The 10,244-nt window shown below is 30.5% G+C and overlaps 1 protein-coding gene across 6 annotated transcripts; it reads right to left on the bottom strand.

The window, feature by feature from the left end:
- Positions 1 to 6,664: 6,664 nt before the first annotated feature.
- LOC123203213 (TMV resistance protein N-like) lies at positions 6,665 to 9,572 on the bottom strand. Of its 6 annotated transcripts, none has more exons than XM_044619475.1 (3): positions 9,282 to 9,572; positions 7,472 to 8,058; positions 6,665 to 6,959 (listed from the first exon to the last, which is right to left on the bottom strand). In XM_044619475.1, exons 2-3 carry the CDS (start codon positions 7,963 to 7,965, stop codon positions 6,710 to 6,712), a joined length of 744 nt encoding a protein of 247 aa, XP_044475410.1. In that variant the 5' UTR covers positions 7,966 to 8,058; positions 9,282 to 9,572; the 3' UTR covers positions 6,665 to 6,709. The 6 variants fall into 6 exon arrangements, with proteins under 6 accessions (XP_044475410.1, XP_044475412.1, XP_044475408.1 ...); XM_044619477.1 differs by having other exon boundaries at positions 7,472 to 8,046; positions 9,393 to 9,572; XM_044619473.1 differs by having other exon boundaries at positions 9,393 to 9,571.
- Positions 9,573 to 10,244: the final 672 nt, after the last annotated feature.

Genomic DNA, 10,244 nt, shown 5'->3' with positions numbered 1-10,244 from the left:
TAAGGTTCTATTTAAAATCTATTTCATAAACTGGCTTCCTTCTATGCTTAATCTATAGTAAGAAGTGTGAGAGCTCAATTTTTATATGTTATTGGAGCTGGCAAGAGGATAGATTTAAGTTCTATGATACTTGAACAAATTTAACTGAACATTTAAAGAAAAAAAAGTAAAATATGTTACCTTTTCCTTAGTTCATTCAAACAATTATTGCCTCCTCACATTTGATATGTCATGTTTGAGTGAGGTAAATTTTAAAATCAAGAGAATTAATAAACAATCCATGAAATTTTTTCCTACTCCGCCACCATCGCCATTAAAAAACATCAACAACTGGAAAGAAAACTGGTGGTAAATTAGTTTTATGGCAAGATAGGATTTTTGAAAAATTGACTGAAGTGTTTTTCATAGTGAATACAACGGAAAATAAAGTGCTCATAATTAAGCACATTATTTATACAAAAAGATGTTGATTATATTGTTGAAGAGGTTACGAAATAAGGCATGGAAACTACTGCCCCACAAATCGCGAAAGAGAAAGGCATGACTGAGAAAGTCACATTAACTCTATCACTCATATAACACTTTATATGATTCTTATTATCCTTCAAAAAGTGCTAGCCAACCTCGGATAATTAATTCTCCCTTTCATAAGCTTGGTTTATTGGTATGACCATTTAGGTTCATTGTGGCATAACAGTAAGTCCCTTTTTCAAATGATTCGAAAGTATATGCAAAAACTTTGTGACTACGATAAAAATTTACCAATGTATCATAGTCTCTAAACCACGATGAAGAAATACTCCACAAACCTAAAATCTCCAATTGTATATTCTATATAGGTAATAACCTTTCGTTATCCAATCCAGATCAATTTCAGACTCATGGATTGTCAAAGTCTTAATTTTGATTCTTTATAAATCATTGATTTAAATATTCAGAATATGTCATAACAAACATCTTTCATATGATTTATATTATACTTTAGCCAAAGATTTGATTTTCAATATTTATTGATGTTCACTTCAGAACTCAAATATGCGTTGAATAAGTAGATATTCAGAACCCAATACTTTCTAAGTCAACAAATCTCATCTTGACCATTATTCTTCTCCACATACAAATAAAGCATAACCCGTATGTTTTTTCTTATGAGATATGGTTAACCCCATATATATATATCACATGAATCATACATATTTGTATCGGATCTTACCATGATATCTTTGGTCAAAGGATTACTTTGTACACTAGTATGATCTTATGATAAGTTATTAACTATGATTTAATGACCATGTGACTTATCACCATTGAACATATTCGAAAAATGGTTATCTAATTATTAATCCATACTAATACCTTAATGATATGACCATTATCATTATTCGCACTAATGTCACTCATAGCATTCAATGAAAATATTTAGTATGCTTACTATGTGATATAATTGTCCAAGTTATATCACGTCTATAGGGAACAATTCGATGATTCAGTTTATATTAAGTGAGTCATCCAGATAGTTCATACACATACTTTATATTATCGCAAAATAAAGGAAATAGCTTATGCATATGAACAAAATAACTATTTCTTTACTAATAAATTATTTAGAAGATCATATACAAGATGAAATGTCCTATAACTAATCATTCAATTTATTTCTAGTGCATACACTAATAATATCAAGTGTTTATTTAGCTCACTATTACTTTTCCCCTTCAGAAATAGAAGGAACTAAAACTCCTACCAAATAAGCAATAAAAGTACCAAGTAGAACTCCTAGAAAAAAAGATACAAAATAACTATTAATCGAAAACCCTATAGTACGAAGACAATTACCCCAGTCTAAAAGTCAAAATGCAACTAATCTGAGGAGGAGTAGTTTTGGGCAAGGCAACAAAAGGATTATAGGATGGCTGAATGATAGGTTGGTGGTTCTTTGTTTTGGAAGTGCTTTGTTACAAATTGCACGTTACAAGTTAAAGGGTTAGTTTGTTTAGAAAGCCTACTTAAAAGTTAAAACTAGAGTTTGTGGCTAAACTTGTAAAGTTTTTGTTGATGAACTATTTTAATTTGTTGAATTGTTTGATTCATTTAAGTTGTTAAAATATTTGCTTCTTTGTTGAATTTTTAATTTTGTTGAACCTATTTGAATGTTTATTTGCTGAAGTTGAACTTTATGTTGATAGATAATTTTATGCAAAAATAGTTCATCTACTTGTGTTGATAAATTTGAATTTGTAGGGTCTCAAGATTTTTTATGCATGATTGTGTTTGATGCTTTCTTTAAGATAACATTTTGCAGTGTCTAACAAAATAATAAATTTTTTTAAACATTTGAAGAAGTATTGATACAAGTAGATTTTTTAGATCTTTATTTAATTGAATTTTTACAAGATCTCACATATGTAAGGCTAAACTTATGAAAGGTTAAATTGTTGTTTTTTGTCTTTGGCTTTGTTCATTGGTTTGCCAAAGGAAGAGATAGTACATTTTTCGTCAGCAAACCATGAATGACTATAATGAATTGTTTTATTTTGGGTGCACATTTTATGCATTTTGTGATCGCAATGCTTATATTGCTATGTGAATGAACCTTGGAAAAAATCAATTTAGTATTACACCTAAAATATTTGTACTTTTTATACTTCAAGTACAAGTGGACAAGTGTATTATAATCTGATTTAACAAAGGGCACAAATCTACGGCAAGAGGTTCACTACTTAAATCACCCTTCTTTCACCATTTGAAATCAACTTGAATATTGTTCTTAACTCTTAAGCTTACGATAGTTTGAATTCTAATTTTTCAACCTTTTTTCTAATCTTGTTTCAAATTGTTTTTACAAAAATCACTCTATTATAAACTATGAAGTTGAACGAAAACTTGAGTTTAAAGAGATTTCAACCTTACTAAAACAAAGTGAGTTAGGTTATATGTTCCAAAAGATCTTGAAAATTTTCATCAAAGTTGTAAGTTTAGAGGAAAACGAGTGAGATGCTTGTGTCTATCTTCAAATTTGTGTAACTTTCTGTTAATCAATTTTAATTTTTTCGCTTATGCTTTATTCCTTTGTATGTTGAAAATTTTGTTTGCATTTGTTAATTTTGCTATAATGATTTGAGATTAATAGACTTGGTTCAAAAAGTTTGACCCTTTGTTGAATATAGACGACCATGCATATCTCTATACATAGGTGTATACTATAGGAGTTTAAAAAAATCATTGACTTTAAAATTACAAAAAAGACTGAGATGCCCTTGGGTTTACTTATAGGTGTTATAATTGTGTGTATGGCCTATAATCTCTTTATCGAGTCAACAATGTTCAGATTCAAACTTAATCTAGACACAGACTAATATTGGCCTCTAGCAAGATATCATGACCACCGGATAATAGAGTGTCAACAAATATCTTTTAAGTTTTTGCAAGATCACAGTTACATGTAATTCAATCCTTTGATTAATCAGTATCTATCGACGCTAAGGTAATAAAGTGTGTCTATCTTAGTGGTTCCTCGGTATAAAATGATGCATATCAATGATCAATTGGATGTGGCTGTAACCTAAGCCTATTGTGGCCATATATTCAAGGAGTCATGGATGTCATGTAGTATTCTCATGTGAGATATCTTCTCCTATGCTAAAAAGTGACAAATATTTTATTGATAAACCATAGCCTCCATGCATCTCACAATATAACCAATGACTACCTTTATGGTTACCTTGGTTACGGTGACATTCTAGATAGCGTCAAACCATACCAATCCTTGCATGAGACGGTTTAGTGATCTCAAGTCAAAAGATCACATGCACCTATAGTATTTAAAAAATTTATTTCATAAACACCAGAGTAACCTCTATATAGATATCTTCTAATTAGGTTTGTCTAATGAATACGTCTATAACGTGTACCTATGTGTTACACCAAACTATATATAAATAGTTTTAACATGTGAAAACTATCGTTACTTTTCAATAAGATCACTCAACACTTTGATAATCTCATTATCATTACATGTGTCTTTGTTTATTATAATGTAAAGATTACGGACATTTCTAGAATGACCATTTAATATGTGCATATAGGGTTCCCACGATTAATCGCTGATCCCTTTGTCATAGTTCTATAATTCTAAGGGCATATTATTCATACGATCATATAATAGATAAATATATGAATTAAATAATATTAAATCCTTTTATTAATGATTGATATAAAATTACAACTACAAATGTCAAATGTGATTGGCTCTACAACATTTATCCTAAAATCTTAAACTTTTACATTAAGGGTATGAGTGTCATTTAGTAAAGCATAGTTTGTTATATAATTAAACGTTGGGGCAAATTGTCATTTCACAAGGTATAGTTTGACTTTGGTATAAAAACCTTGGTTTCTCTCCTATGATGGTGTGCTATTCATTTTTTCCTATTATGTTTTGCACATTTTCTTTCTTGCTTTGCTACAGTTTCTGTACATCAAAGAAAACTTATTGTTCTCTTATTTAACTTTATTATGCAATTTTAGACATACTATTACTTAACACTTTTTTGGGTTCAAAAATCATGCTTTGATATAATAAATGTGCCACCCCTTTTTAAACACATACCCCTCCACAAAATATGACCTGAAGAAACATGTACAACTTGACTCCTTAATTAAAACAGTGGATAATTTAATAATGATATTAAATATTCACTTAAAGGTGTAAACTGAATAAATACTTTAAATGCATTAAAAACCCTTCATTATTACAAATCATACGTCTAAAAGCAGCTGAAAAATAATAAAATGCATAATTTGAAGCCTAAAAGATATAAAATCCAAAGAAGATGATTTTGTCTTTCACCCTCATAAAATTGCTTATTAGACCGCTAACTCTCTCGTATGCTCTACTACTCACCACTACCTATAAAACACAAAAAAAAAAATGCATGAGTGAAAACACTTAGTAAGTCAATGACCTCTTAATACCTTGCACAAAACATAAAAATAAATCTAGTGCTCCACTAATAAGTTTTGATATGGTCATAACTCGACATCCTTGTGCCCTGAACATGAACCATTCATAAATACTACTAAGGCTTAAGTTGATTTTAGAATATCTAATGCCCTAATGAAAACAAATGTGTGTGTCTACTAATTATCTTGTCTTGCACACATGTCATATGACCTATTAGGTTAGATAACTATGATACCCTAATCACTTGAGAAAAATCTAGTCATAGTCCTCCCTTACCACATACGCTAGCTATGGAACTGCTGTCTGAAAACCATCCTTGGATGGTCTCTACCACGGGTACATATGTGATGCATCTCACTGAGCAAGTGAAAAAATAACTGAAAAACCACAATCTCTTACCAAGTACACCTGAACTAAACTGAACTATGTAGCTAATGCGCCTTGACGCCAAGTGCACAATGTATCTCATGGGTATCTATCTCTCATCAAGCCCTATTGTTTTCACGTATCTTAACTTGGTTCTATGGATGTAGGTTATAGTTATAGTTGAGCTATGTGAAAATTGCATTGTCTCCTTTACATTTTTTTTTTTTTTTTGCTGTGTAATATTTTTCAATGCATATGTTTTTGACCATGTAATTAAGTTTATTACATGAGTAAATTGTGTTTACAAATTGTGACCATAATGAACTTGTATCATTTGCATGTGAGACGATGGTGTTGTGCGGTGCTAGTGATGGATTTGGTTCTTAGTTCGATTTCCTACCTTTTGTTTTGGTTTTGGGTTTGGTTTTCAAATAGATCTCTATTCCTTAAAGTGATACCCCATAGTGTCGATTTTACCATCTCTAAAACCAAAACCAACGACTAGTTAAGAGTAGGAATTGAATCAAAACATCAAATACCCAATAGTTTAGATTCTTCGCAGTTCTTTTGCACACCCCTATTGAAGTTAATACAAATGTGAGGTATTAGTATTGTTATTATTTGTATTAAGAGTAAGTACGATGGCGGCACATTAGCAATATTGTAAATCACTACATATATAGTATATATAAATTCCAAATTTAACCATTACTTAGTATTAATTAAATAATTAAGTATTAAACCATTAACCTTGTTAAATAGGAGAAAGGGGTTTTTTTTTCTCCAAATATCAATTTCAAGTTACAAAGGGTTATGGTGTAAAAATTGTAACATTTGGTTTTGTTTATAAGTTTTATGTATGCTAGCCGATGTTAATTACAACTAATTTCTATAATTGCTTTTGCAGATGGGTTTGAAATTAAAGACTCTACAACAATTTTAATTTTTCGATTGTTTCATCACTAAAATGAAACAACATATAAATTTCATTTTCAACATAAAATCTTTTATTTGTTAAGGTTATTTGCACAGATGCATCTTGTTAATGCGAATTTACACACACCAACCAAAAATGCATGAGATTAAGCCAATTACAAGAAAATAATTTTGGCAATTGGAATTAGTGAAAATAATATGCAATCGTTGAATGTGTTGTCCCGATTGTTGTGTTTGACAAATTTCCAACTTAATTTAAACTCAATACAAACAAAATAAGCAAAACCCATATCACTTTCGCTTAAACACGAAGTTTAAAAAACAATTGATTTAGATCTAAATTAATTAGTTTTTATTTTTATTTGGGATGGATATGTAATCATTTTCTTTTGGTTTTGAAGAATACAACTGATAATAAAATAAAATAGTTTAGATTCCCTTACATTAATGTTGAACGGCCTTGAAAGTCAAAAAGCAGAATACTGCATTTAGATGTGGAAAGAAAAAAAATTTTAAAAAAAAAAAAGGTGATGATGAAACTACGGATCGGCCCCACTGAATTCTTATTGTCTGCGCTTGTAGTTGCTCTAAACATGAAACAAGCAGTTTCTTCAGATTCATAAATGTTGAAGTCGAACCTCCTAATTTACTTGAAACTACTGTCACAATTTCTTCGATAAACTCACTTTCATACCTGCAAAATTCAAAAACATTATTTAAATTATCTTCTAAATTATAGTTAATCATCTGCAAATTATTATAATTAATCATTAGGTTATGTAATCTTTTTCATTTGGGTCTAATACATTTACTTTTACACTTTCTTTCTAAAATCCTCATGCCATCATATACAAGCATGCTTAAAAAATGACCATGCAATTAAGCCAAACTCAATTTACTAACTTTAAAAAAATACAAAGAAAAAAAAAACTTATTTCAACTGTTATAAATATTATTTTTATTATTTTAACAACTAATTATTTATACTTTTATAAAAAAAAATAAGTAAATTTTTAATTTTAAACAAGATCATTAAAAAAAAAACACTAAAAAATAAGTAAATTATAATTTAAATTCAGTATTCTATGAAATTTCTCCATTAAAAAAATTATTGACCATAAGAAAACTAGTTACAAGAAGCAAGCCAAGCTTGTTGCTTTAAACACTAAGCTCCCTCTAAACAAAGAATTAATCATATTTACATACCTATCCTTCGAATCCCATCCAGAGAGATTAATCACCTCCATCAAAGCACTCCTCCATTTTTGCACCTGTTGTAAATTGTCCCTAAATGCTTCTTGATCACGAAACACTTCCTCAAAGGTTCCCTTTTGTTCTTGTTCAACTAATGGATCCACATCGTAGAAAATCGGAATGACCATCTGTCCCAATGAATTCTTACATTCAACGATCTTAACAAGTTCATCCAAACACCAGGTAGAAGAAACATAGTTTCTTGAAAAAACAACTATTGAAATTCTTGATTTTTCAATTGCATTAAGGAGTTCTGACGAAATGGGTTTCCCAATCTCAAGTTCTATGTCATCCTTAAATACATTGATTCCTTTCCGAGTCAAAGCAGTGTAAAGATGATCCGTGAAGTTCTTTCGAGTGTCTTCACCCCTAAAGCTTATAAAGACATCATGCATCCAACTTGAGGAAGGAGAAGATCCATATGAAGACACTCTTTGAATGCTCATAATTGAAACAATTGATTTGAATCAGATAATTTGTTCAAAGCAAGTTACATGTGTTGCCTTGTGTATGCAAACGATTCTCTCCTGTGTAAATAACTGAAAATTAGAAAGCATTAGTGACTTTTTACTAACATATATCCAACAAAAGGGAAAAACAAAGATCAAATTTATATCTATGCCAAATGTACACATGACAAACTCTGATATTGTATTATACGAACACTCTTTGATTTGAATCAGATAACTTAGACTGTAATTACTTATTTTGTATAATAATATTTAGATTTATTTGGCAAAACTCTTGGGTGGTGCTTAATATCTTGTTATCAACATACTCAATTAGGCCAACATACAGTCAAACTCTGATATGTATTGAATCTGTGAAATTTGTCATTGCTAAAAGCATCCAAAAACTATTCTTCGCATTATATTAGGCAGGAAGCAAAAATGTGATTTACTCTATCCTATTTCTGTTGGCAAAATAAGTAACTACACATGACATTGGAGCTAATCTTGTACCAATTTTTGGAAGCTATCTAATCAATACAACAGTCTAAAACCCAGCTCCTGAAGCTTCCTATATACTTACACTTAATCCTTCAACACCGAGCAAGAAAGAAAGCAGTTTCTATATTGAAACTATCAACAAAAAGGTACACACCCCATTCAAACATTTATCATCTTAAATTAAAGCCATTAATTCCTAGGACCCAAAGTCCCCAATGAAGAAACCACATTGGGCTACATTAAGCCACGTAAAACATGGAACAACAGAGCTTCCGAGTAATATTTGATATCCAGAAATCCTTTGACCTTCCCTATGTGTTCTCTTAAAGATAAACTTTGAGTTAAGTGCTTCCAGACACAACAATCTTGGTAGCCATAGAACTTGAGAGATATGGTACTCCGATTAGGTAATCTCAGAGGATTTAAAGTTTGACCACTTAGTTGAAACCAAGGGTTTGCCCAACCTCTAGGGTTAACAGAATTTCCAGTATCGATAGTGCTACATAATTTTGTGGGTACTAAAAATTTCCTAGATCTTTTGTCCCAGTGATTTTTTAAGGGTAAAGAGATACGATTTTATAGGATGATGCAACTTATATCAACAGAACCCAAATGAAAATTATAAATTTAGAAAAAAGATCAAAAACCCAACTCAGTTGACTTGAAAAATCTCCAAATTGACGTTTTGATTGTCTTGTACTCAAAAGATATAAGAATTAACTTTCTATCAAAGCAAGAAAAGATAAACCAAAACAGAAACTAAACTGATACGAAGCAAACAAAGCAGTTGTTCTGCAACAATAATAACCTACGATCGAAGTTCACAAATCTGCTGCTTACTCCACATAACCTACAGAATCTGCTTCTTAAAACTAATTATAAAATATTTTGGTGATGAAATCTAAGGAAGTGGAAAAACTTACAGCAAAGAAATCCAAAGGATAAGCTTTGAAGCTCTCAGTTCCGGTTCAGAAATTGTTCAAAGTGAGAAAAGGACTTGTTTCACGGGAACGAAACCCGTACAATTTCTTGTCCTCACGCTCTCTGAAAGAATATTAGGAACCGTCCACGAAATTTCCAACATTGTTTTTTTTAAGTTTTGACTTTCAGTCTTATCTCTTGTTCTGTCACCCTATTTTGTTATGGTCTGTCTTAATGGTAACTACATATTTTGTGTTAAAACTCCTTGTCTTCAATGTTCACTCACGCTTAGAGGTGTCAAATGAGCGGGCCTGCTACACCCAAAACATATAATAATAGTCCGGCCCGCTACAAGGCACAGACACAAGGCTTGTTACTATTTTTATAATTATTAAAAAATTAATTAAATAATAATTAAAAATAAAAATTATTTTTTATTAAAATTAATGGGTTAACCCCTTATTATTAGACCTGGCCTGACCTATTACTACAGGATTTGACCTATTTTCATCTCTACTCACATTATCTCATGCATTCATACTTATTTCTAAAGATGTTAAAGGGTTGGATAGCCGAACTCAAGCCCCCACTTTTTGGAACGGCTGTTGGGGATCTGATACATACTATAATGGCCTAGGGCAACAAGCCACGAATTTTGACCTGCGAGCTAGCCTAGCTTGACACATACTATACACAGTTATTTTAAAAATTTTCTTATTTATTTATTTATTATTATATAGAGAATCCAAATAATTTATATGAGGAATCCAAAAGCATTCATTAATATTATAGAAAATTAAAAAGTCATAATAATTTTATTATTAATGAGAAAAACAAAAAAATTAGTATGAGAA

This window comes from Mangifera indica, chromosome 19 (genome assembly GCF_011075055.1).
Source record: "Mangifera indica cultivar Alphonso chromosome 19, CATAS_Mindica_2.1, whole genome shotgun sequence".
Classification (NCBI taxonomy): Eukaryota; Viridiplantae; Streptophyta; class Magnoliopsida; order Sapindales; family Anacardiaceae; genus Mangifera; species Mangifera indica.
The sequence above is the reverse complement of the archived record's forward strand: the minus strand, read 5'-3'. Positions and strand labels throughout refer to the sequence as shown.

Coding starts and splice junctions, on each gene's coding strand:
- LOC123203213 (XM_044619475.1), bottom strand. CDS start 7,965: ATGAGCATTCAAAGAGTGTCTTCATATGGATCTTCTCCTTCCTCAAGT. Junction 6,960..7,471: donor GGATGGGATTCGAAGGATAG/GTATGTAAATAT, acceptor TGAATTTTGCAG/GTATGAAAGTGAGTTTATCG.